Source organism: Lonchura striata, chromosome 9 (genome assembly GCF_046129695.1).
Source record: "Lonchura striata isolate bLonStr1 chromosome 9, bLonStr1.mat, whole genome shotgun sequence".
NCBI lineage: Eukaryota > Metazoa > Chordata > Aves > Passeriformes > Estrildidae > Lonchura > Lonchura striata.
The window spans coordinates 12,535,521-12,562,277 of NC_134611.1; the positions used below are offsets into that span (position 1 = coordinate 12,535,521).

General features: G+C 41.2%; 1 protein-coding gene across 3 annotated transcripts; it reads left to right on the forward strand.

Moving 5' to 3' along the window:
- Positions 1-6,528: 6,528 nt before the first annotated feature.
- On the forward strand, positions 6,529-25,345 carry MKNK1 (MAPK interacting serine/threonine kinase 1). 3 transcript variants are annotated; one of them, XM_021528904.2, is made up of 12 exons: positions 6,529-6,629; positions 9,603-9,701; positions 10,378-10,475; positions 11,887-11,966; positions 13,375-13,448; positions 16,507-16,611; positions 19,574-19,629; positions 20,186-20,281; positions 21,055-21,249; positions 21,844-22,008; positions 22,620-22,663; positions 23,586-25,345. In XM_021528904.2, exons 2-12 carry the CDS (start codon positions 9,605-9,607, stop codon positions 23,812-23,814), a joined length of 1,239 nt encoding a protein of 412 aa, XP_021384579.1. In that variant the 5' UTR covers positions 6,529-6,629; positions 9,603-9,604; the 3' UTR covers positions 23,815-25,345. The 3 variants fall into 3 exon arrangements, with proteins under 3 accessions (XP_021384579.1, XP_021384596.1, XP_077641487.1); XM_021528921.2 differs by having other exon boundaries at positions 22,623-22,663; XM_077785361.1 differs by lacking the exons at positions 6,529-6,629; positions 9,603-9,701; positions 11,887-11,966 and having other exon boundaries at positions 10,376-10,475.
- The last annotated feature ends 1,412 nt before the right edge of the window (positions 25,346-26,757 follow it).

Below are 26,757 nucleotides of genomic sequence, written 5' to 3' on the forward strand. Positions count from 1 at the left end.
AACGAGAAGCAATGAATGGGACTCAAAAATCACAATGAATTCAATTTGTAAATACTCTACAGAAGTTTAACATTACTTTCTCTGAATTGATACTGTTCTAGATGTTGAGAGTCTGTATGTGGTTGCTTGGATTTGAGCTACTCCCACAGTCTACCCTTTACTTCTGTTCAAGTGGAGATTAACATGACAAGTTGTACAGACCTGAGTCCTGACCCGTTCAAGGATAAAAGGTTTTGAGGTGTTGTGGAAATAGGTGGGCAGCTAGTGGAGAGCAAAACCTACTAATCCCTTCCCTGAGGGGAGAGAGGGAAACAGGAGCATCCTCATCCTGGATGGGCTACCAGACATCCCTGTGGGGAGCAGCTGCTGGGCTGTGGAGACATATTCCTGGGCTTGCACATTCTTAGACGTCAGATACTGCACCAACTTGCAGGAGTGCACCCCTCAGAAAACAGGCTTCAATGCTTCTGCTGTTTATACTGCCAGCTTGGTGGCAAGAACAAAGCAAGCTTTCATCCTGGGAGAGGATCCCACAGAGGAACCACTGCTGGCCACTAACCCCAGCCCGTCCTGGGACCTGCAGGCTTTGGCTGTCCCAGGCACTGCTCTGCTTCCGAGTGTGTCCTTCAAAGCCAGGCGAGGAACTGGCAGCTCTGTCAAACTGTGCTGCATCTTCCCTTGGCAGAGAAGGCAGCAAGAGCAGGGAACACATGTCTGAACTTGCTTTAGAGTTGAGGATATCAAGCTGCATATCCACAAACTGCAGTGCTGTGATGCTCATGGGTTGAGGCTGTAATTCATTAACTAATCTGGATTTTGTGTTTCAATCTGAGCCATTTCAACAACAGTGTGGGTCTCAGATTCAAATAATGAAACTGAGAGTTTCTAGCCAGGCAGGGGCCTGCGAATGAGCTGGGAAAGAATGTAAATAATTCTTTATCTCTCTTGTTTTTCACATTGTTTATAGTTAAGTTCTATCACTGTGTGTCAAGCACTCTGCACTGATGGTGTGGGTTGTTTTCACTTCAGAACCAAAGGATTTGATCCTTGCGAAGCTCTGTATAAAAGAGCAGTGTATTTTGAATAAATCGGAGTTTTACTCTCAGCAGCCTTCTGAGTCAAGTCTATTCATTCCTGTCCTGCCTCGACAGTGACACAACAGCAAACACTACTGGAATTGAAGAGCTTTGGGTGAAAAACATTATTATCAAGAAGTTACTAACCCCATATGGGGCAGCAGAGTTGTAAGGTTTGGGCCAGGGTAGCTGAAAGAAGTTGTTCTCACTTTGTGGGACCTTCAAGATGGTTTCTGGTGCTCTATAGGTAAAAAGGACTCTTTCCCTTTGCCATCCATTTTCCTACAGGCTTTTTTCTATTTGACATTTTCCATCTCCCAGGTGAAATGAGGTAACACGGTGTGAAAATTCCCAGATCTTCACAAATGGAAACTAAAATGAGCTAGAACATCTATACATGATTTCCAAAGCCCTGATAACTTGATAACTTGCAATTTATTTGGATTTTTTTTTTCCAGGCATGCTCAGGTTCTGCTTCAAAGTTTCCCATTATTGCTCATATATCTGCTGCCACACAGTGCAATGCTTGCAGTCTCCAGGCATCAACATCTCCCACTTCCATCTCCATCTTCACTTCCAAACTAGCATCTCCATGGATGTCTGAAATCCTTATGGAAATTATCTGTATCACAAACGAGGCAGGGAGTAGTATCTCACAGGAGTTCATCTACTCTTCCTTCTAGCACAAACTCTAAATTTACCAAGTTTACATATTTTCATTTGTTCTACTAAAATGAGAGCTGAAATGTCACCCAAACTGAGAATAACCTTATAAAATGCCCATCTGAGTTAATGTGGAAATGAGCTACTTCTTGCCACCCTCTCCACAAATGATTCCACCTTCTTGCTCAAACCAGCAGTGGGAAATAACACTGACAACTGTCTCTTCCTGAGCCTTTTTAACACCTGTGAAATAATCAGAACTTTTCTTTGTAAAACTGAGAGACTGGACTCATCTGTAAACTCCAAAGTAAGGTTTCTGGTATTTTTTCTCTTGGAGCTATTGTACAAAGCAGGTGCCTTGTGTCTTTGCTGAGAAGAAAACCTGATTGTTTTTCCAATCAAATATATATTCTGGCAATGCCAACCTAAAAAGGGATAAAACTGACAAATTAAAAGCCTAATTCAATCGTAGTTGTTAAAAAATATTTTTTGAAGTATTTGAATGGCATGTTTTCCTTTCTTCCGCTGCTCTTACAGTGCTGCCTCGCTTCTGTGGCTGTATGGGACACAAAGGGAACATGTTTCACTGCTAATATAAAAAGAGATCAGTTGTGGGAAGGTAAGGAATTAGCTGGAGAAAACTAGGCTGCTTCTAAATTATCCAAGGAAGAGTAGAAAAAGTGCAGAAGGACACTGATTATCCCAAAGGGGACAGAGCAAGTGAGGGTGGGACACGGAGCTGCTGCTGAGGTTTTCAGCACCACCTTCCCGGAGTCCTTCGGACACTTTGTCCAGCAGCAGGGTTTCCGTGCTGTGCCTCCCTAGCTTCATCCAACCTCTTGGCTGTTGCCGCTTTACTTTTCCTTTCCGCTCTTAGTCTGCCTGGAGGTGTTTAAGGAAAGGCGGTGAGGAGTTTAAGGACGGGCGGGACGCGGCGCTCCCCGGACAGAGCGGCGTTCCCTCACAGAGCGGCCGCGGCGATCATTCGGATTCTGTGATATGGCTCATGGGGCAAGGAGAAAGACGGCAAGCAGCCAGCGCAGCCGGGGGGTCAGAGCCGGGGGGTCAGAGCCAGGGGGTCAGGACCGTGCCCCATTGCCGTGCCCCATTGCCGTGCCCCGCTCCGTCCCCTCAGGGAGCCGCGGCCCCGCCCCGCGCGCTCCCGGCAGGGGCGGTGCCGCGCGCAGGCGCGCTCCCGCCGCTGCCCCGGGCTCGGGGAAGGGGCGGACGGCGCCGCCCCGCCGAGGAGGGACCGCGGCGCCATGGAGGTGAGGGCGGGGGGCTGCGGGCTCTGCCGGGCTCGGCCGGGGAGGGGAGTCCCCAGGGGCTCGCTGCGTGCCCGCAGGGGCTCGCTCCGTGCCCGCAGGGGCTCGCTCCGTGCCCGCAGGGGCTCCCGCAGGGGCTCGTCCGGGAGAGCGGCGGGCAGAGCGCTCGGGCTGCTCGGGGACGGCTGGAAGGTGCCTCAGCCCCTCCGGCCGGCAGCTTTGGGTCTGGGGGCCCTCCCCAAGGAACGCGGGAGCTGCCTCGTGTCTGGAGCTGGAAATTTATTCCCCGAAGGTTTAAAGTGCTTTGTTTCGCACCTAGTGCGTTTTTCAATAAAGAGTGGTAAGTGTGTATGTACTCTCCCACGGGGGCTGCTCTCTGTTGAGGACATTGCTGGAGCGGGAAAATAGCAGGCAAGGGCGAACGAACCAACTTCTAGGTGTGATCACGAGAAATCTTTTCGTTCCTGTGTTTTTCCTCTGGCATAAAACGAGAGCTGTGAACCCCCAGGAACACTGCAAATCTGCCTGATGGGTGCTTTATGGCATTAGTTCGAGCAGGGTGACCTTCTGAGGAGAGAGCAGCAGCGGGACAGCCCTGGGTGACAGCTCGGCTGCTGGCATCAGCAGGACTTGTGATAGCCAAAAGTCAGCCCATTGCCTGACACCGCTGGCACTTCTCTGTGGAGTGTCGGATGTGTTGAGAAATAAGCCACTGCCCTTTTTTTTCTTTCTTTTTTTCTTTCTTTTTTTTTTTTTTTTTTTTTTTCATTTACAAGCTGTTGTCTTCTAAAAGCCTCTATCATGCAATGTTATGACTCACAATTGGGTTTGGGAAGATTGGTGTATGTTCTGATGACTTCAAAGAACTATTGTTTGCCTTTTTTTTTTTTTTTTTTTTTTTTACCTAAACAGAGCTCCTCTTCATGCCTCCCAGATGCTGGATGGAAGCAAGGCAAAACACGCCTGCAGAGCTGAACCTCTTTCACTTCAGTTCTAAAGGTGTTTTGTATTGTCAGCCTTCCAGGTAAAGTGGGGTGCCTTGTGCATCTGAATCTTTCTTGGTTCTTTAAAGGTCTTTTTCAACCTATGATATTATTTCATGGTACCAGTATTGTAATGCTTTCAAAAAAAAGTATTTACTGCTGTGAGGAATTTCCTCTCTTCTTCTAGTACCTTCCTGGTAACAAATGTTAGAACACTGGTACAAATCTTATGTGACATCAAATGTGACAATGCAGTGGAGTTTAATGTCTTAATTTTAGAGCTGACAGGACAGAGAAGGGAAGATAAAGAAAAATCAGTCTTGCTTCAAGGTTTAGAGAAACATTAAGTTAGATTAGCTTCTCCAAACAAGGCTGCTTGCTGGTGTAGGTGTATGTTGTGTAGCTTTTTTTTCCAGTGACAAATGTGATTATCTGATTGATCATTTGTAGGGTGTGGAGCAAGAGCAGGAAATGTTTATCTTGTATCTGTATGAAGAGAAAAGTTGTCTTCTAAGAAGTTTTCCTCTTTGGTTTATACTAGCAAGGGAGCTGAGGGAGATTAGAGGAACTACTTGGTAATGCAGAGACAGTCTTCTGAGAGTTGTTCATGCCATCAGATGTAGACGAGAGTAAACAGCTTGCTATTTAGTAAGGGGTCCTCAGAACTTACTTATATTGGATATCTCCTTAATTTAAAAGTGCTCTAGGGGTTGGAGAACCTTTAAGCAGTTGAGTCAATGCACTATTGCTAGGAGTTTTCTCATTTAGAATGTGTGTGATGGAGTTTAAAATAACTTTGCTGCTAAGTTTTTACTGCCCTGTGATGGCAAGCCTTAAATATGAGCTCTCTGCCAGTGGTCAGTAGCAGTAAATATTCTGTTTGACTGTTCTGCTGGGTGTGGAAGGACAGAGGATGTTCTTCAGTGCAATAACCAGCATGTGTGCCATGTTGTTCCTGAGAGAGCTCACCATTCACAATTATGTGTTAGTCCTGTGAAATACACCCTATTAGATCCTCCCATCCTTGTGGCTGCCTTGGAGACATGTTGTCCTTGAACAATAAATTAAAAAGATTATAGTGTTTTTAAGCCCCATGCAGTCTAATTTGTTCTCCTTTAGCTGGATCAGGACACTTCTCTTGTTTGCCTTTGTCTTTCCAGTGGGGATGATAACTGTTCTTTTGCTGTCATTCTGAATGATAACTAATGCTTTTAAAGCAATGCATGTGTGCCTGGGGAAACACAGGTTGATTTCAGCAAGTCTCATATCTGCAGTATGTGTGTCAAAATAGGCTGTTTCTCCAACATAAGAGGGAAAGGAGAGCTGTGTGCTCCCCTCTCCACAAGGTTCTCCCTGTTTCCCCAGCAGTAATCCTGGTGAGTAAGAAATTGGGATGGGAGGAATCTATCTGAAATAACTTGATGTGCTGTCCTGAAAAGTGAGATCCACCCATTGCTGGAGGGTTTCACTGGGAACCTCAGAAAACACCTCTTAGTTTGCAAAGGAAGTGTTAAGTGAAAGTACCAAAAAGTTACTCTGCAAATTGCTCAAGCAGGAGGTGGTGTGACACTGATCTTCTGGAAGTGTGACAGAGGGCATGGCAGGGGGAAGCATGGATGTAAAGAGAAAGGTTGCTGTAACCTTTTCCCCAGTATGAAGGGTTTCAGGCAGGTGGTGTCAGCTGTGACACTGTGGGTTGTTGCAGTAATGTTGTGATAAGGCTGGATCAATATTTTTTGTCAGACTTGCTCTTTCATGAAATTGGATTGCTTGGGCTTCCTGTGAACTTTTGGCAGTTCATTTGGAAATGTTAATGCTCTTGTATATTATTGAGAATATGATGGAATGTTTTTAAGTTCCTCTCCCTTCGTGGATAACTCAGATTAAATGAAACTAAAAGTTGTACTGTAGGTGGAATGAGAAGGTGACTCTGACAGCTAAGAATGATTGTGGAAAACTAGTGCAAAAATCAAGTAAGAGTATTCACTTTTTACAATTTGAAATTAATATACTTAATACAGAATGAGACTAAAATAATTTCTCTGATTTGACACAGGACTGTCATACATCATTGCACATTCTTCCTCTTCAAATTGTATGTCTTAATACAATTTGTGTAATGTTACAAACATATTTAATCACTGTGTAGTATTCATTGTGTAACATTACAAATACAATTAATCACTATGTAGCTACTCTATAGAGGCAGCTTGGGTTCTGAGCTTCCTGCAGCTGGATGGTTTTTGCAGAATCAGCATCTGCTGAGTGTGTCCAGTTTCATTATGAGCCACATCTACAGAAATCAGTGTTGATGAAGGAGGAAGGGTCCAGGAACAATGTGAGACACTGAGCTGGGAGGAAAACTGGACTGAAGTCTGTTTTCATTTTGTTCCAGTGAAATTGTAGGGGTGTGATTTTGCTGTGTGTTCACAGTGAAGCTCAGCACAACAGGTCCTTGCAATGTCTTCAGGCTCTGGGTACTACCTAAATGTGTGGATAAACTTTTTAAAGATTTCTGAGTGGTAATGTGATGGTGTTTCTTTCCAGCTCCAGAACAACTTGGCTCAAGCAAGACCCAGTTTTGGAGCAGGTGGTTGTCCTGAACTCTGCTGTCTTCCACTGAGTTCAAACACACAAACAAGGTATTTTGTTCATACTAGAAAAAGACATCTCTTCTGTGTTCTCCAAGTGCTTCCTGTTACACACACGTGCTTGTTTTCCAAATATATTCTTCCTTCCTCTGGGAAGAAGATTAGAATGAGAGGGGAGTTAGGTCTGGGTAGTGGATTTTGGCATGTTCATATATGGAGTGTTAGGAAGCAAGACGAAAGACGTTTCAGGTCTGAATGAAGTGAAACTTATGGTAATTGTTCCTTTTCTTCTTATCTTGGCTTTGTTTGCAAGTTTTCTTTACAGCAAAAGAGAAAGCCTGTAACTGCCTTCCCCCCAGGCTCTGAATAGTGTGTGTGTGTGTGTTAAATATTGCCTCAACGCTGAGTTACGATGATGGTAATAAAATTCAGGGGCTTCAACAAAATTGCAGCTAAGACAGAAACTTGCTCTCATTTTACTTACAGTGTGGATTTTACTGGTAACATTATCCTGTGAGTAATAATCCTAATCTGACTGGAGAAGGACAGATGAGAATTTGAAGACACTCACCTTGGACCTGATGTGTCCACAGGCCATTCCCTCCAGAGCAGTCCATCCAGTCTCTGAGCTCTGTCTGGCAGGGTGAGCTGCCCCAGAGCCCACAGCGTCCCTGCACAGAAGCATTCCTGCAGTATGCAGAACACCTCAGCATTGCTTGAATGGTTGAGGCCCACTGTCCTTCTGTGTCTCCAGAAACTCTTTTGGTTGTAGAGTTGCAGGGCAAAAAAAAACATTTATTTGAAAGAATGAAAAATCTCTAAAGTGTTTGGCTGGACTAAAGGCATTTTCCTGTAGTACCAGCTGTTAATTAAGTACTGGTTCATTATAACAAATGAATGATGGGAGTGAAGCTGTGATACCTTTAAAGGAAGGGCTGTGTTGACAAAAGTGAGCTTCACAATGATGTGAAACAGCAGACCTGAGCAATAATAAGAATCTAATACAGCTAATGTTTCATGCTTTAGTGTGATGGCAAAAAGATTCTAGGTTAAAAATGTCAACTTTTCAGCAATTTGGTTTCTGTATACATGACTAGTGAACTTCCTGTTTTCAGGGAAGCAATTCTCTGTACTTTAGGAATGGAGTCAGATTAAAGGGAATTGAAATAATGTAGTGAGTTAATAAACAGCTGACTGTAAATATCAGAGCCAGCTGGTAGAGTGCAGGAGCTGGTTGTGAAGCTGTCAACTGTGCTGAGGATTCACATTCTGGAGTTTTTGCTGATTTTTAGTCAAAGCTAGTATTTTTAGGTTTTTAGTCAAAACTAGATTTTTAGTTTCAAGCTCTGAAGCTGTGATATTTGAAATGGAATAGAATCTGTCTAGCTATGACTTGTAGGTCAGGTCATTCAAGTTACTTGTTTGACACCTTGTGGAAATCAAGCACCACCTTCAAGCAGAGCAGCCCCATCTCTGAGCAGCTTCATGTGTGTCATTTTAGTCCCAGTTCTGAACAACTTCTGATGCAGGTTGGATTGAAAAAGAGGAGAGCTGGAATTAGCTTCCAAGGCTCACCTTCTCTTTATGTTAAAATTTGAAGCTGTATGTGTGTCAATTTGAGTTAAAAGGAAGCTGTTCCTTTAGAAACTGGCAAAGTGTGCTTTATATTACTGTATTTGAGAAGTCACAAATAACATCCATCATGATGATTTCTGAACACATTCTGCCTAAGACTTGAAAGTGAGGATTTACTATTGTTTTGAGGCTTTGAGTAATATATGTTTAAAGTGTTTCACTAAGTTGTTAAGGAGAAAGGACTTTCAAAATAACATCCTAAATTTTCAGACATGTGGGTTCTAAGTGACACTCACAGTAGCTATCACTGACAGATAAAAACAAGAAAAATATAATGGAGCAAAGAAAAAGTATTTCATGTATTTAGACTGTTGTGGAATGTTTCTGCTTTGGAGCTTCTCCCATGTTTTGAGTACTTTAGAAACAGTGGAAGGCAGAAAAACTGCTCATCACAATCTGTTAAAACAGAATTGACAGAAGTTTTTGGGACTTGCTCTTTCATTACTAGTGTTCCCATAATTATACTATTTCTATTGATTTAGCTTTTTTTGTAGTACAAGATGACTAAAAGTTAATTTAGTCAGAATTCCTTATGGCTGTAAAATGTCTTAGGTGCACTTTGCTACTGCCTTGAAGACTTTCAGCTGAAAAAAATGTGACTGGTGTGAAGTGCTCCTGTCTAGAAACTCAGTGTGGAATTATTTAACCTTTTGGAGATAGGTTAGCTGTACAAATATGGTCATGTTTTTATTTAAGCCTTCAATAACAATGTGCAGGTGTTTTTTTCTGCCATATTACCTTGCATCAGTGAATTGTCACCTTTGACTAAGCTCTTGTAGTATTGCAGATAGTAATGTAGGGGGAAAAAATCTAAATGCCATAAACACTTCTTGCTTTGGAGCATAAATTACCCACTGATCTGTGGTTTAGAAAGGTACGTTATGGTTCTGTGACCTAGATTGCTCCTGTGATACCTTAATTCCTGTGATTACTTTGTTTCACTGAGTTATTTGAAGCTTCCTCACACCTTCCTGCTGTTTTGGAGGCTCATTTCCTAGAGCTGATTTGAAAAAAAATCTCTTTGTAAAACAGTAGAATAGCTCAGAGGAATGCCCTTGTGAGGGCTGCAAGTGCTGTCTGGTATGAGGGCATGTGTTCTGTTGTGGGTTATTTCTGTGCTTTGCCTTACTGTGCTGTGAGATAAGGATTCAGTATAGATGCATTATTTTTCCATCCTGTTTTTACATTTATTTATCAACCCCCCACCCAAACTATTAATTGGCACCCAAATTGCCTTTTTATGTTTCCTCTTATATTTGGAAAGGAGGTGGCAGCCTGTGAAGAAAAGCAGAGAAACTTTTGGATAGATAAGAAAATAAACACACAAGAGTATGTGCATTTTCTCCTGAAGTAATTTATTGCTGAAGTCACCTCTATGTTCTGCCACAGAGATGGTCAGCAGCCAGCCTGTCCCCATAGCAGACAGTGGGAAAAGGAAAAAGAAAAAAAGAACCAGAGCTACAGATCAGGTCCCTGGGAAGTTTGAAGGTTGGTGACAATTTAAAAGCCTTTAATTGTTACAGTCTGCTTTGCTTCTGCTGTTTTACTTAGCTAAACATTGCATTTTTTGGTAGGAACAGAGATGATGCCAAAAGGGTTTTGATTGAATAGATGTGTGCACAAATACTGTGAAGTTTTGTAAGTAAAATACAGTCAGTGAGAAAACTGAGCAGTATAAAACTTCTTAGTGGGCAAGCAGCAATGGAAGTACATTTCAAATAAAAATGGTAGTAGCATTCTAGGTTTAAATGTTCAAGTTTGTTATACTTAAAACACCATCTCTGCAAGTAGTTTATGTATGGCAGGCGTTTTCTGAACAAAGAATTAATTGTCTTCAACCTGAAAAATTGTTACTGAGTTTTGCATGAAGACATATGTAGTGGCTGAGATCCTAGAGATTACACATTTGTTCACACTTTAAATGTTTTCTATCTCAGCAATTTTTGATGTTGTAATAAAGTTTACATGTTCATTTTTCTGGAACTTGAAAGAGGGAGGTGAAAAAGGAAATGTAGTTGAGACTGGCATGTCTGCTTTAATACTACATAAATTTGAGGGATGCTTATTAGATAAAGAGCTTGTCTTGATGTTATTCATTAAAATAGCTTTGACTTTCAAAATTCACTTTGATGGATGTGTCCTTTCTTCTGGATTTCTTTGGCAGACTTGTACAAGCTGACTGCTGAGCTGCTTGGTGAGGGAGCATATGCTAAAGTTCAGGGTGCTGTCAGTCTCCAAACTGGGAAAGAATATGCAGTCAAGGTAAGTAGAGACTAAAAGCAGCATCACTTCTCTCTGTGATGTGTTTTCTCCCTCTGAGCATCTCAGGGAAAACCTGCAATAGAGTGGGTAATAGCAGATCCTTCTAGGAAATTTTTGATGCTGGAAATGAGCTTGTTTTCTAACTGTTGAGAAAACTGTCATCTTAAGTGTTATGCCTCCAGAGTGAACTGGTGTATCAGCTGCAGGTAGAAATCGCAAACAGTAAATCATTGTGATTGGATCTCAGGGCAAGCTTTCCTCTCATGCCCTGATTTAGTTGTAGTCTACCTTTGTCTCTTTTTATGAAAAAAGAGGCTGAGTCATTACACAGCATGGTCTCCCAAATATTGCAAGCTTTTGGGTACTGTTCAGGGAGCATCAGGTGCTGCCAATGGTTCATGTATAGCTGTCTTTATTTTTTGATAGACGCCAATCTTCTTTCTGTAATGTCACTGAAAAGTGTTAGGGCTCATTTACAATTTGTTTTTATCCCGAGTCCCCCATTTAATTACAAACACAAATAACAGCAATAGGGGAATTTTATGTTTGATTCTATTCAAAAATAGGCACCAATTTTAAGCTTCTTTTAAAATTTAGTTCTATAGATGCTGGATTTTTTTCTGTACTTTGTAAAATTGTTGAAGTTTAAAGGTTGAAATAAACAAAACTCTGCGTGAGGAATTGGATGTGATCAGATGCAGAGACCTGTGTATACTGGTGGATGGTTGTCTGTTCTGCACCAGAGAACTCAGGCTGCAGAAATAAGAAACCAGTCCTGGATACAGATCATTGTGATGTCTTGCTTTCAGTTTATGCAGCAATCATTCAGGCTCAGCCTCTTGTCCTCTTTCAACCTGAGGATGGTGTGAAGGAAGGTAGCTTCTCATGGCTCTGAGATTGAATGTATGTTTTCTTTAGGTTCTGTTATTGGGTCTCCATAAAGTTTATACTATGAACTTTAATTTTTTGTTGAATTTGGTACTTGTTGCTTAAATGCCTCTAATGACAAATCTGTTCTTTTTGACTGTTCAGTGTCTGATGTGACTCAAATCTATTCTTGGTAGAACTCAAGAGGATATCCTGTTCCACACATTGCAAAGTTAAAATGATGCAAGAAAAAGCTTGTGGTAACTGGTCACTGGCTGTGTAACATGTGGACTTAGTTCCTTTCTTCTCTTCCTGTCCTAATTTCTCTTGTCCTCTGAATGCCTTCCAGAGCTCTGCTGACACTGCTGTGCTCTGTAAAAAAAATGCCAGATGAGGAATTGAACAAACAAACAAAGGTGGAGTGTTTTTCTCCAGTGGGCATGCCCTAGATTCAAACCTTAGAACAGTTACCTAATTTCAGAGCTGTATGCATAGTTCCTGCAGTAATTTTTCAAATATGAGTTCTTAAAACTCTTTTTCACAGATAATTGAAAAAAATGCTGGGCATAGTCGGAGTCGGGTTTTTCGTGAGATAGAAACTCTGTACCAGTGTCAGGGTAACAAGTAAGTATGGTTTGTCTTTGTTTATTTAAAGTGTTTTGATTCCTTGTTTTCAAATTTTTATGTGTGACAAGGTTAGAAGCTTTGCTGTAGTCCCCTTAAAACCACTTGAAATTTAGACTTGGCTTATTCAGAGTAAGAATTTCCCCTGCTTTGCCTGTGAAATTTAAGGGAACATGTACAGATTTAATAGTTACATAACTCAGCAGCCAGGTCAATGTAGCTTGAATCTGTTTCAATGATGCATGGCTTTTGTCCTGATGAGAAATTAACATTTTGATGCTCTCCCCTGTGACTTCACCATCGGCAAAAGCTGACATGATACCAGCTGCTATGGAAAGGAGATCTTACCATTCCTTTCCCTGATGTGTGGTTTGTTCTCCTCCTTGTGTCAGCCTTCCTGCTTTTGCACTGGAACTCTTAAGATCAGCAAAAAGCTAATGTAGTTCTCATTTGGATGTGTGCTGACTTCATGCAGCCACAGGATGAAGCAACTGTAAAACTGCTACTCGTGACTGAAGAGGAAGAAAAGTTGTACAGCACTGGCAGCATGCTCTGGGAGCTTTGTGATGAGTTTGAGCCAGTCCTAAAGCTACTTTTAGATGTCTCTGTTGATCTAGGATGTATATACAACATATTGTGCAGCTTCTACTGAATTTTTCAAACAAATACTTAATATAACATACAGAAATAATTTTTAAACCAAATTGTTTACCAAACTCATGGGCTTATGTTATGCTGTAGAGAACCAGACAATGTTTTTTTTCTTGTGTGAGGTTAAGAGTAAATGGTCATCCAGTGCACAACTGATGAAAAACTCAAGCTCACATGACCACATGGAGAATTTTGGGGGTTGGATGTATCATTACATGTAAAAAAATCCGACTTACACATTTGACATTCTCAAAGCAACCTGAGGTATTTGTGCTGCAAAGAATTTACATGAGCTAAACAGGAGTTAGTCTAAAAATGGCAACTAAGGAGTTGGATTTAATATCTTGTTGACAGATGCCCGTCTCCTTTGAGCCCTGTGTTTTGCTTTGTGATTTCCAGAGAGAAAGAATGCCAGTTTAATTATTTTTTCTTTATTCCTGCCTTCAGCACAAATGCAGTGTTTTAAATTATTAAATACAACCTACTAACAGTTATCTTCCTGTCAATTGAGCAGTAGCAGAGCTCTTGCAATCTTGTCTGAATGTGGTGTTTGGCCTGTTTCCCATGCTTAAATTTCAGTGGGAGTTGGAAATGTGGTTTTAATGCCACAGGCAACCAAAGCAACTTGTTTTACTAGAACTTGTATTTTTGGTTACTTCTGGCAGTTCCTAGTTATCCATGCTGAAACTCTTCATTGCTGTGTGTAGACTCCATGCTTGTTTCTTTTGTTCCCTTCTTTTTGTTTCTTTTTTTACAGGAACATTTTGGAGTTAATAGAATTTTTTGAAGATGACTCAAGATACTACCTGGTCTTCGAGAAGCTGCGAGGAGGTACTGTGCAGAAACTGTGCCTTTGCTCATTGAATCATTTTGGCTCCTATTTGCCTCTGTTTTAAAGTAATAATTGAAGAACTTTAAATGCTTGATACTTTCAAGACAAGAAGTAGAGGAAGTGTTATACACAGCATGAAGTATGGTTATTCTTGAGTATTGATGGGTTTGGTCATGCATTTGCAATCTCTTTCTGTGGCTGAGTGATGGCAATGTCAGCTATATTAAAGTGACAGGTTTGAAATACAGTCAGTAGGTCACAGGGGAGGGGAGACACACAGGATGTGAGGTGTCATGCATGGGCCTAGTGCAGCATCTGTGAACTCTGGCAGAGTTTTTCCTTGATGTAGGATTGACTTCACTGTCTGGAACTCATGGAACTCTGTTATGAAAATCATCTTGCCTGTGCCTAGGTTTGCTGTTATTGAGAGCCAGTTGTGCTTGTGGGTGTTTGAGAACCCATCAAGTGAGCCTGACTGGTCACTGGGCTCCAGCACTTCCCACTCACCTGGAAGTGAGAAATGAGAAAGCTGCAGCAAGCACTTCATGGACTTTCTCACATTTGTCTGCATGGAGTATAATTACATGCTAATTGCATGGCTGTGCAAAACCAGAAGTTAGTTGGCCAACCCTTGAAAGGAAAGCTGAGATTCTGGAGTATCCTGCTGCCCAGAGACCATCTACTGTCTCTGGTCAAGAAGGTTTCTAGGTGCAAACTGTATATGCAAGAAATAAAAATCTGTTCTGCATAGATGCGGAACTATTTTTGAAAGAGAGGGATGTGCATATTTTTTGTGTAAAAACTTTTCTTTAACTTTTCTCAAAATTTTGTATCTTTTTCTTCTATTTACCCATAACACTTTTTCTTAATGCACAGATGTCTCTGACAAATTAGCTGTTATAGGGCCTGATTGAGATGAATCTGCATATGTCTTATTTTTCATCTCCACTAGTTAATCCTCTTCTTTGTGAGTCTGTGGTTGTCAGTGTATCTGCATGGCTGCTGAGAGGATAATAATGCTATTCCCCTTTTAGCTACTGTTTTTACAAGCTCAGCTAGGGCTAAGACTAGTTTTCTCTTAAAAAAATCAGTATTTAAAGGGTTAGGTATGTGGTTTGAAGACAAAGAATGTGAATTAGAGTCAGCTCTGATGCACTGCAGATTCTGAAGGGAATGTCAAGGCTGGCAAGAACGAGAACATTAATCTTCAATGCAAGTCTTACTTCAGTAACTCCAGTCTCAGAGGCTGCTATTACTTACAGTTTTGGAGCATAATTTGGGCTTTCCATTTTCAACTTTGCCTCCCAGTAGCTGTTGTAACTGAAGGAGCTCTGCTGCTGTTTTATCTGTTTTCAGTTCACTGTGATGTCCAGAGGCCCTTTAGTATCCTTGTCTGACAGCATTTTATAATTGAATGAGTTAAAATTGAGCTGATTAGATTGAACTGATATGATTTAAGGGTTTTTGCCTCTTTTTTTTTTTCCCCTCTGAAATGCATTTTGAGAGGTGCTGTATGATGCTTTCTCTCTGTTGAGTACTGGAGAGGTAGGAACAACTAGTGCCCTGCTATTCTTTCTTCATGAGAATTCTCTACGTGGGCTGAATATAAAGTCAGTAAAGTGTGTTTTTATTGATACTGATATAATTCTTATCTGAGAGAATTTGAACATCAGCTCTATTCAGACAGGTAATTTCAGATAAACATGCTGAGTGAAATGAGCACTTACAGGTGGCTCAGTATTGTTTCCTGCAAAGTGTGGGATCTTTTCCACAGGGCTGGAAACATTGAAGAACTGTTACTGCTTTCTAAAGGTGCAAAGCATAACTACACCAGGAAACCCCTTTGAACTTCGTGCACTCAAAATATCTGTAGCAAACTAGGTGGTGTTTGTTTTGGCAAGGGAAAAATGTCTGTGTTTGTAATCTGATAACCTGGTCCAAATGGCCTTCCTCCACCCACCTGACACAGCATGGCTGTGCATATCTGAGAATATCTCCCTTCTTTTTGAATGCCCTTTCTCTTCCCTCTCTGAATGCTCACTGTGGAGGAGGAGTGGCTGTTACATTGATGGTATTAGAATAGGAATTACCCAGTAGGATATTCCCTTCCACATTTACAACTAAAGAATAAAAGTGAAATCACCTGAGATACAAAATGTTGAGTGTACTGGGGCTAATAACAAATAGCACTTACTTCTTGAATTTCTTTGCCTGATTGCTTTTACAGATACACTTCTCTGAACAAGAAAATAGAAGGCAATAGTAAGGCTACTTAGGGAGTGAGATATCTGTGGACTACATGGTTTTTTTAAGACATTTTTAATCTTTCAAGAGGAATGATTGAATTTATTTTAAGAAAAGGCGGAATCAAACCTCCCTTTATTCTTTGTTAAAGGGATACCAGTGAGGCTCTGCCTGTAAGCTACCAGCTTTTCAGTATGTTTTAATTTAGAGGTCTTTTGTCAGATTTCATATCTCTGAGCAAACTTTTCCTTAAGTCAGTGCAGAAGCCTTGCCTTGATGCCTGTGGGGAGTTTGATATGTATTTAAAGGTCAAATCTCTTTTTACCTTGATGGTGTTGAGGCACAAAACACATATCCTTGACTTTCAGTGCAGGATTTCAGTAGTGATATTATAGAAAATGAGGGGAGTTTGAGTATGACTACCCATGACCTGGGGTAGGTTGGGTTTTGCTGAAGTATTTATGTATCTCCTTAGCTGATGTTTGAGTTTTACTGGTACTACTGACAAATTTCTACTGTCCCAGTGTGTGGAAAATGGGCCAGTCATGTCCTTGGGCAGTAAAAAGTGATTGCCTCTCATGCTGTGCTTAAACTAGACAGCTGCACTGTTTGAAAATTATGTCTTAGCACACTTAAGTGGTGAAGCTGCTCAGTTGTGCCTTTTCTTCTTAGCCATTCCCCTCTTTGCTCCACAGAAGTTGCCTGCTGTTAAAGGCTGCTATAAAGTGTTAAAATGAGATTATGGATTCATGATACTTGGAACTAGTTCACCATTCATACTGAGGTTTTTCCTTTCACCTGTTATCCTGACAGGTTCAATCTTGGCCCATATACAAAAGAGGAAGCACTTCAATGAACGAGAAGCAAGCAAAGTGGTGAGAGATATTGCCTCTGCTCTGGATTTCCTTCATACAAAAGGTGAGACAAGGCTGTCTTCAGCTTTCCTAGTTAATACTGTACACTCAGGTTATAAAGCACATTTATCTCTAAGTAGCCAGCTTTTGCTAGTGTTCACATTCACAGCAATGCCAGATGACTTAAGCTATTTTCCTTTATGAAGCTATTTTCACATTGTAGTACTTTCAGTAATAGGGAGTGTTAAAATGTTACAGACTTACCAAGAAGAACACTTGAATCAGCATCCAGAGAGAGTTACCATTATGGTTAAGTCTATTTGTTCCTGTTACACAAAGGTTACTCAAAAGTGATTTAATAAAATATTAATTTCCTTGTGTTTCAGGTCGACAGAGTTACTTTTTTGTAATTACTCAGAATTTCTGCTGGTCACAAGACCTGTTGGTTTGCAGTAGTTTTTGGCTCCCCATATTTAGACTCTCACTGTTAAATTGAGAGACCTAGGTGAACCATAGACTTTATTCAAAAGTGTCCTCAATTCCTTTGGAATTTGCTTAGATTTAAAGCAGTTATGTTTGTAGAGTTGTTTTTTTTTTGTTGTTGTTGTTAGCGTTTTTCTGCTGCTTTTTTGACTTGGGAATACTTTGGTTTAAATTCAAAAATTTCTGTGCATTATGGTCATCCCAGAGTATATTTTTGGGAATATGATGGATACTTTTGAAGTTTTTGCTATGTTGTGATTATCTGGCCTTGCAGCTTCAGTTACTGTTACAGTGACTAGGTCTGAATAGAATGGCATGTAATTGAAGACTGTTTATGGGTTATTTATTTTGATACATTTTTTCTTTCCTTTTTGCCATTCTTATTAACCTGGTGGATCTCAGCAGATTTGCATTTGCTACCTAAATTGCTTAGTACCGGCCCTGGATCAATAAATGTTCAGTTGTATTCCATACTTTCAAGTCACAGGTCTCTTTATGTGCTGAGTTGGAATCACAGCACTGGTACCTCAACAAGTTGAACCTATTAAAAAGAAAATTGTATCAATGTATAGGAATAAAAGGGGAAAACCTGAGGAATGTGGGTCTTGTTACATGTTGTGACTGTTACAAAAAGTATATTTGAATGTGAAACCAAACTTAGTTTGGATCAAGAGATTTTGTAATCTTCACAGCCTGTCTGTGATAATTAAACCTTCCGAGAAGGTGCTTCTTCAATACCTGTGTTTAGAAGATTTTGACTTTGAGATATGGGACATATAAAAAGCAGGAAATTTAGGCTGAATATGTGGAAAAAAAATATTTTTTGATGTGCAGGGCTATAGTGGGTTTCTTAAAAGCTGCAAATCCAGGTACTCCACTCAAGAGGCTTCACATCAGCTGAGCTAATACCTTTCTGTAGCTCTCTCTCAGCTTTTAGTTTTAATTCCCCTTTTCCCAAACAAGAGGAGGGTGATTGATTAAAATAGCTGCAGAGCAGCAATCTGCTTTCTTGTTGTTTGCTGTGAGCTGGGACAGCAGGGATATAGCTTGCAGAATCAGCTACATCCCCTTTTCATTTTATTGTTCTCTTTATGGTTCTTCTGTGTGACATTAAAATAATTAGTAAGTAGGGTACAGAACACTAAAGTAAACAGGAAATTAAAGCAGTTTTATTGCACAGCTTAATGGTGAAGTCCTATAGCTAAATGCTTTTAAAAAAATTTGAATAAGGACAACTAATTCTTTTGACAGTAGTAGTTTAAAACTCAGCTGGATGATAATCCTGACTTACACCCACTTGGGATGTGTGTGCTTTATTGCTAATAATCTACTGGAGAGGTGTTTAAAAGCACTTGTTTTCTCAGTGCTGTGTGCAACTGCAAAATCAAATGTTACATAATCAGACATTTGAATTCACACAATAATACAAAAAGACAATGTTGGCTTTCCCACTGTGAGCTAAGCCAACCGTTGGGAGTTTGGTCAGCCTTGTAAATATCAGCACAGGCCACCTCAGTGGGTTCATTGTGCCATCTTTTGTGCCACAGCCATGTGCACTGTGTCAGTATGAGCACTGATTCCTTTAGATGGGGGCTCTGCTGTTAGATTTTTTGCCACGTCTTGTGGAGTGTGCTGAATAAATGACATTAAAAGCTTCCTTGCCTAGAGTTTGGTGGAATTTTCCTTCCTGTACTCTGAAGTAATGTAAGGTGCTCTTGGAATGTAAGTTTCTAAATCAAGACTAGACTGCAGTTAAATTACAGCCAAGTTGCTCATTTGATTTGATTTTTTTTGCCTCTCATTTTCTACCTTCCAATTGATTTTGATCATATCAAATGAAGAACTTCCAGAAATTGTGTTTTTAGGCATTTGAAGAACTTTGACAGCAGAGAACCATCTTGCATGTGGATTACACAGATAACTTTGTGCTTCGCTGTTAGGTTTGCCTATCCTGATAGGAACCAAATAAAGAAGCCCTTTGGCTGTTTTCATCTAGCTTTTCTTCAGCATTTCTGAAACTTTAATTTTTCATTTGCTTCAGCAACAAGTATATACCTCAAAGGGATATTTTCACCTGGGAGTCAGGGGATTTTTTGCAGAGGAGAGTGCCTCAAGCACCTTCTGTGCTGGTAGGAGTTCAGCAAGCCAGTTGATCCATTTGGAAAGAACAATTTTACTGTAAAAGGCACAAAAATAATTTAATTAAACCATGTAAACAATTACACTTTCCTACAGATCAGTCATCTTAATAAGCTGGTTTCAAGGAACATAATTGACTTGGGCTAACAAAATATTCTGATGTTAGGTTCTTTCTTGCTTGACAGACTCTCCTGTACAGTTATGGATGATAAAGGTATAGCAGGATGCAACAGTGACATTTAACAGTTGCACTTTACAATTAAATTATTATATTTAAGAAGGGCAGATGTGTGTAGCAGGCTCAGACCTAGAGTATTTCCTAGGACACCTTCTAATAAAGAGAAGTTATGAGAAATAAAACAGCAGAGTATCCTTTCTAATGAGCATTTGTACTCTCTGTTTAGGCATTGCTCACAGGGATCTGAAGCCTGAAAACATCCTGTGTGAATCTCCAGAAAAGGTGCTGCTCTGGTCTCTTAACTTTCCAAACTGAATTTTTAAAATTTGGTTCCCAAAAACAGTCCTTGTATTTTTTTCTCTTCTTGAAAACTTTTGAACCCATTAGTGAACTTCAACTAAATTTGACAGAACTGAAGGTTAAAAAAGAGACTAAATTCTTCTTTGAGCTGTGAAAATGTGAACATCTGGCTAAGAGATAAAAAGCCAGCTGGCCTTGTAGAGGGATGGCAGTGACACCCTAGTGCCTCATCTATTCTGAGCGAGTACCCAGATGGACAAGCAGCATTTAGAGACCAGCTGGTCACTTTATATGAGTTTTCAAAGTGCCCTGATGTGTACTGGCACTTGCCTAGCCAAATAAAAGAATAATGTAGCAGGATCAGGTGCTGGTGGTGTGGGTGCAGCTGGGGCAGGGTGGGTGAATGCAAGGAGTGGAAGGTAGCTGTAAGAGACTGGGTCTCACTAGGGATTTGTGTTCTGTCCTGGGGTTTTCTACTTCACATATATTCATAGATTTTGCATTAATCCCAGTCTTCATGACCTCTTATTTTTTTTAGATATCACCAGTGAAAATATGTGACTTTGATCTTGGCAGTGGGGTGAAGCTGAACAGTGCATGTACTCCAATAACAACTCCTGAATTAACAACGCCGGTGAGAGAACTGTGGTGGCTTTGTGCTTTCTTTGTTCTGCTGTAAACCAATTTTTCTTATATCCAGAGGAGTCCTTCCAAAGGGCTTTACTGCCACTACACCCAGTGCTGGGCAGCTCATTTCAAGCAAGTGTATGTGTGGTAAATACTGTCTTGCTTTCCCAGTTACAGAACAAATACACAAAAGCACTGGAGCTCACAGTGTTAATTTTCTTGCTGGCCAGCATGCGACACATTGGTCCTGCTTATCTCTTCCACAATCAAATGGGGAAACTTTTTGTGCCCATTTTTGTATGCTTATAGACAGACTTTGAACCTTAGTTTTGTGCTCATTTCCCCATGTTTTGTTCCTGTAGCCAAGCCAATGAGCTAAGGAGAACGCAAGCTCTCCAATCAGTTTGTAGATTTATAATACACATTAGTTTGAAAAACTACAGTCCCGTGCTTTTGCCATTTACTGTGAAAGAAAAATCTGACAGTGTTGCAGAAGTCTTACAGAAATCTATTCCCCTGATACACTTCTCTGGTAACTAATGAATAAGATTAAAAAACCTGAAAGATGTAAATTAATATTTTGATCTTGGATTAAAGGTTCACAGCCATGTGGAACAGCTTGTGGTGCTGGTAAAGAACTATAGGAACTTCAGTATTCACTGATGCCTAATTTTTGCTATTCCACCAAGCCCCTTGGTATAAAGAGTGAAAAATTATAAACCTGAGTCTTGTTTTGATGTGACCCTCTCTTTGAAAACTTGATGGAATTTGGTTTCATAGTGTGGCTCTGCAGAATACATGGCACCTGAAGTGGTGGAAGTCTTCATGGAGGAGGCCACGTTCTATGACAAGAGGTGTGATCTGTGGAGCCTGGGGGTGATTCTGTACATCATGCTCAGTGGTTACCCCCCTTTTGTGGGCAACTGTGGCACGGACTGTGGCTGGGACAGAGGAGAAGTCTGCAGGGTTTGCCAGGTCAGTGTGCATGTCCTGGGTGTGTGGGGAGAGCAGAGTTCTCCCCTGGGCTTTGGGTGTAAAACTTGCTGCAATGTCAGCAGTGGAGAGCTGTGCCTGATGCTGGGAAGATGAGCTGTCACTACAAAGTGAGGGTGGCAGTATAAAAGCTGAGTGATAACAGTTTCTAAAGTAAGGTTGGGCAACTGCCTCTCCTTCCTCCTGTTGTGAGATTTCAGAACTTCTCCTCACCCTTTTTCACGCTCTGGAATCCTCCCTTGTTCTGTAGTCCTTATCTGGTTTATAGTAGTCACTGCAACTCCTCAGATACAAGCTAAGCCCTGGGAGGATTGAATTTATTTTCTAAAAATGGAGTATTTTATCTGCCCTCTTAGGAGTGGGGGAAGTGTTTTCAGCAGACATTGTATTGTGTCCATCTTAGGCTGCACTGAGCCACTCTGTGCAGCTGCCTGTCACCCTGCATTGACTGCATAAGGAGACTGGATGGTTTCAGTTGCTGCCCTCCACATTAGGTGGCTAAAAGTGCATGGGCAGTCTCACCTGGAAACCTTCTGGTTGCTGTGTATTTCAATTGAATAATTTTTCCTTTACCAGAACAAGCTTTTTGAGAGCATTCAGGAAGGCAAATATGAATTTCCTGACAAGGACTGGTCACATATTTCCTCTGAGGCCAAAGATCTCATCTCAAAGCTCCTGGTTTGTGATGCCAAAGAACGACTTAGTGCTGCTCAAGTTTTGCAACATTCATGGGTTCAAGGAGTATGTATTCCCCTTTATATAAAGAGTTATTCTTCTTCCAGAGTGACAAATAAGCTGTTCCCTGTCTCTGAATTTTTTGAGTCCTTGTGTGTTTCAGTGCTTGTATCTTGATTAATTAAATGATATGCAGTGGCTTTATTTTTTCTGCGTGGTAAATATTTGGATGAATATGTCAGCCTTTGAATGTTTGTTTTGTTTTGTTTAATCATTGCTTTGTGCATTTTAAATGGCTTTCTTGTGAATAGCAAGTACTGCGGTACACAAATTATTGTGCTAATACAGTAATGCAGAATGCTGGCAAATATGGTTATAAAGAACAGCAGTGTCCTCTTATGTTTCAGTTTCCTGTTCAGGAAAGAAGGAATAGACCCTCTGGAGAGCTTCCAAAGCTGTAGTCTTATACCTGCAAGCTGTGAAATCTCCTTGTGAGGGGAGACAGATTATGAAATACACTTTGCAAACAGTGATTTGTAAGCCCATAGTGAATTAGTTTATTTGCAATATCTGTTGGTTGTAAGGATTTGGGGGAGTCACTTGTTTTTTGTCACTCTTGGGAAATTTGGTTCCCAGCTGCTAATATGTAATTAACTTCTCTTCTATGCTTCTTCTAGCAGGCTCCTGAAAGAGGATTGCCCACCCCTCAAGTTCTTCAAAGGTAAGGTTTATTTTTTAAGTATCTGTAAACATGGCCAAGAATAATTCCTGAAAAATGGGTGGGAGGGAGGAGTTGACAAATTAGGGGACAGTATCCCTGGCTGAGAATGGAGCTTCATAAATGTGCTGCACTAATTTTGTTAAGAACGTCAGAAATATTAAAACTGAATTTTCTTTATGATCTAATCTTGCTTGTGGGAAAAGCATTAGAGGGAATTCCTGCAGTGCAGTGTTAATCTTAGGAAAAAATGATGGTTTGGTCAGCTTGCTGCCCAGGAGGGGGAGAAAAAGGCATAAAGGTGTGTGTTACCTGAAGAGACTGCTTTCTGATGGGTGAATTATCACCATAAACACAGACTTGGATCTGACTTTCCTTGTAGCTGGTGGCACTCACAATATCCATTTACTGTGAGCAGGTCAAGCCTCATTGGAGGTGATTTGATGGGAGATTGTCTGTGCCAGAGAGCCTGAGTCACACATCTGTTTCTATCTCTGTGTCTGCTGCTGGTGATTTCAGGTGGTTCTCCCATCAGAAATGCCTTTCCTTAAGCCACAGGTGCAGTCATAGTGGGACTGCAGTTCTCTGGAGAAGGGGAGCAGAATGGCCCCATATGCCCATCCTTTGAGAACAGCTAGAAATTAAGGATGACATCTGAGGTGGCTTCCTGGGTTTATAAAATCAGAAGTCCTTGGCAGAAGGAGGAGTAGAACTGTGGCTGTTTCCAAAATCCCTGAGTGTTTTTGTCATGCATTGCTGATCCTCTGGGTGAGGATAAATGCAAGTATTAACTGGTCATTTTGCTTGCTGTCTCGATGATTTGGTAGAAGAAATAAACACGCCTGGAAATAGATACTCTGCTGTGAGGGCAAGTGGGTGAACCGCTTGTGTTGAAACTGCTTCCTCCTTTTCTTTCCCCGGGCAGGAACAGCAGCGCGAAGGAGCTGACCCTGTTTGCAGCCGAGGCCATAGCCCTGAACCGGCAGCTGTCCCAGCACGAGAGCGAGCTGAGCGCGGAGCAGCGGAGCGCCGCGCACGCCGTGTGCTCCGTGAAGCTGTCCCCTCCCTCCAAGTCCCGCCTGGCCCGCCGCAGGGCCATGGCACACGCCACCAAGACCAGCGACTTCCAGCCAGTTCCCCACAAAGCCTTCTGAAGTTCTTCCCTGCTGCGGCGGGGGCAGGACGAGTCTGTGTTCTTATTTGGATTTTAGAGCTGATAAAAGCTGCTCTGCTTCCGACACTTTGATTAGGAGCTTGCTCTTGTGATGTGACTTGTAACTCAAAGGGGACAGCTTTTTATGGGAATGTTTTTTGCCTGTCAGATTTAGTGCATTAAGATAATTCAACTGATTTTTTTTTTTTAAACTGCAGAAGATGAGTTTTCTGCTGTATTATGTGAGGTGATAAATCACTAAGTTTTCCTCATTTTCTTCTTAGAAGAGCACAGTTTAAAATGCAAACTTGAGTACATCAGGAAAAACCCACACTGCCAGGCAGAGGATCAAGCCTCTCTTTGCTGATGGCTGCTCTCCTTGGTAGCACGTTTTGAAGCTGCTGCTGTTAATGCCAGCAGTAGGGACAGTTCTCAGCCAACAGAGCCCTCCTCTCTTTCTGTAGACTCATGAAGGTGACGACAGGGTGGATCTCTGTCTCCATTATATTCATTGGGCTTAAATGGAACGAGATGGTACTGTAAAGGTGCAAGGATTGCTCAAATTTCTAGAGATGGAGAGAGCTCTCTAGTTCTTTATGTTGTACTCCATACCCTCTCATTTTTAATTTTCTGGAGTTTGATGTCTATTATGTCCCCTTGGAACAGTTACATTCTTAAATCTGATAACTGCAGTGTAACAGACTGTTTATGTAACAGTTTATATTTACTGTTAGGCTTTTTAATACTAATGTGGGGTTTTATTATATTAATGCTATCCTCAGCTAAACCTTCCCTTCTGTAAAATTGTACTTCTCCATGACCTTTTATGTGTCCTACCTGGACTTCCTAATGTGAACAGACAGACATCAGCAAATTTTGGTGTGTGAATAATTTAGAAATGCCACAAGCAGAGTACAGCTGTACAAAAATGGTGCTGCAGCCACAGAATTCTGCCTCCTGTAGTAACCTCAGGCTGTGTGTCTAGATTTTTGCTTTCCGTTTCAACACTGCGGTGCAACAGAGCCAAGAATAATTTGGAAGGGTTTTGGCTGAAAAGCTGAAGATTTTTAAGTGACCAAAGGGAGGTCCATGGAGAAGGACACAGATGTTGAGCACTTTCTGAAAAATAAGCTGTGAATATTGGGCCCATGAGATGGCCATGATGCACCTTAACTTGTCAGCCCTTTTTGAAACCTTTTGCCAGGGCTTTGTGTGCAGGTGGGGGAGGAGGAGGCCCCCAAGTGCCAGCACAAAACCCTCCCAAGCAGACTGAGAAGGAATAAAGTAGCAGATGCAACAGGCACTTGGAAGTTGAAAGGTCAAAGCTGAATGTCTTTGCATGGCCTATTCAGAGTGGTTTTACATTATCAGTAATATCAGTGCATATAGTTATTTTTATAAAACACGCTGTATTTTGTGACTAATATTAAAGTTGTTATTTAAAAAAATTTTATATGTTGTGCCAGCTGATGAATGATGAAATGTATTTTGCTTTTTTTAATTAAAATGCCCTAAATTATGTATTTAACACATTTGGCAGTTCTTTATGGTTTTTTTCCTCTTTACTTTTGAAAAGAGAATTACTTCTTTGTGTGACACTGGATTTAAGACAGTTGAAGTCTCTGAGGACTAGGCATACCTCCCTCTTTTATTGATTTATTTTATTTATCAGTCTGTAATCTCAGATTTCTTTTTTGGGAACTGAAAAAAGCACCCCAAGCAAGGAAGAGGTGTTAACTTAAGCCAATTGTTCTGCTCTCATGTGTAGTCTAGTTCTGAATGCCTCTTGCAGAGTAATTTTTTAGTTTCTTTGGAGGTCTGTGGCTCTTGGGTAGGGAAGTTTGCTTTCCCGGAGGTGTGGGATGCAGCAGTGCTCTGTGCAGCTCATGCCTTGAAAGAAATCTGAAGAGAGCAGGAATCCCAAGCCATGTGCCAGGCCCTTTATTTGTACTTGCATTTCTTTTAAAAGAAATGCTTTTATTTGAACTGTGCTTTAAAATTATTTGCTTCTCCTTCCCTTTTCCTCCTGGACAAGAGAGGTAGCAGAGAGCACAGGAGACTTTGGCAGGGGTTCAGGAGTCATGTTTCAGTGGGGCAGGTCTTGGATCTCTCTTTGCCTTGAAATGAGGAGTCAGATTCAGCTGAAGATCCAACAGGTGCCTCTTTCCCTCTGATCTTTACCTTTCACTGGGAATAACTCTTCAGGTGAGTTATCCCCAGAGGGCCTCATTTGGAAGGTTTTCACAGTGCTCTTTTCATGTCAGTGAGGAAGAGGTTCTTGCTTCTAGGTGGAAGGTCACTAAATCTGGGATCTGTGCATTTGAGGTAGTGCTGGATCTGCTTGTGTTGCCTCTTGTGCTGAATCTCTTGTTTGGCAGCCTGTGGGACATGAAAGCTTCATCACTGAATCCCAGTGTCTCCCCTTTGGGAAGGGCTGAATCTGTGCCATGTTTTTTTCAGTTACATGTGATAAACTGCACCAAGCAGCTTGTGTGGGCTCCCTGGCTTCTGAAAAATGATGGAAAAGTGTCTTTTTATGGGGAAACTGGGTTGGGAAGGCAGAATACAAGAATTCAAAAAGTTATTCAAGACTTCAGAAAGTTATTCTGACCAGCAAGGAGAGCATCAGAGCAGCTAAGCTGATCTTTAATATTGATTAGGTAGCCCACAAGAAAATTTTGCTTTCTATTCCCAAGGTTTTTCCGGAAGGTGGGTGAGTAAACTGAGGGAGAGCCATCAGCATGATTTAGGGGGAAATAGTTTCAAAGAAATGGCAACCAAGCAGCTCTAGTCTCAGATCAGTTCCTTCAGAAGCCAGTGACACAGGATTCTGTAGGATTTTGCTGACCTTTATGTGCAATATTTCACAAAGTGCACTCAGCCTTGCGCTTACCAGTGTGTTTTCTGCATTGTTGGTTGCATAAAAAGAAGCTCCCGTTTTTCA

Excerpts from the sequence above, each read along its gene's own strand:
- MKNK1 (XM_021528904.2), top strand. The coding sequence starts at position 9,605 with ATGGTCAGCAGCCAGCCTGTCCCCATAGCAGACAGTGGGAAAAGGAAA. Across the intron at positions 21,250-21,843 it reads AAGTCTGCAGGGTTTGCCAG|AACAAGCTTTTTGAGAGCAT; the intron begins GTCAGTGTGCAT and ends TTCCTTTACCAG. Across the intron at positions 22,664-23,585 it reads ACCCCTCAAGTTCTTCAAAG|GAACAGCAGCGCGAAGGAGC; the intron begins GTAAGGTTTATT and ends TTCCCCGGGCAG.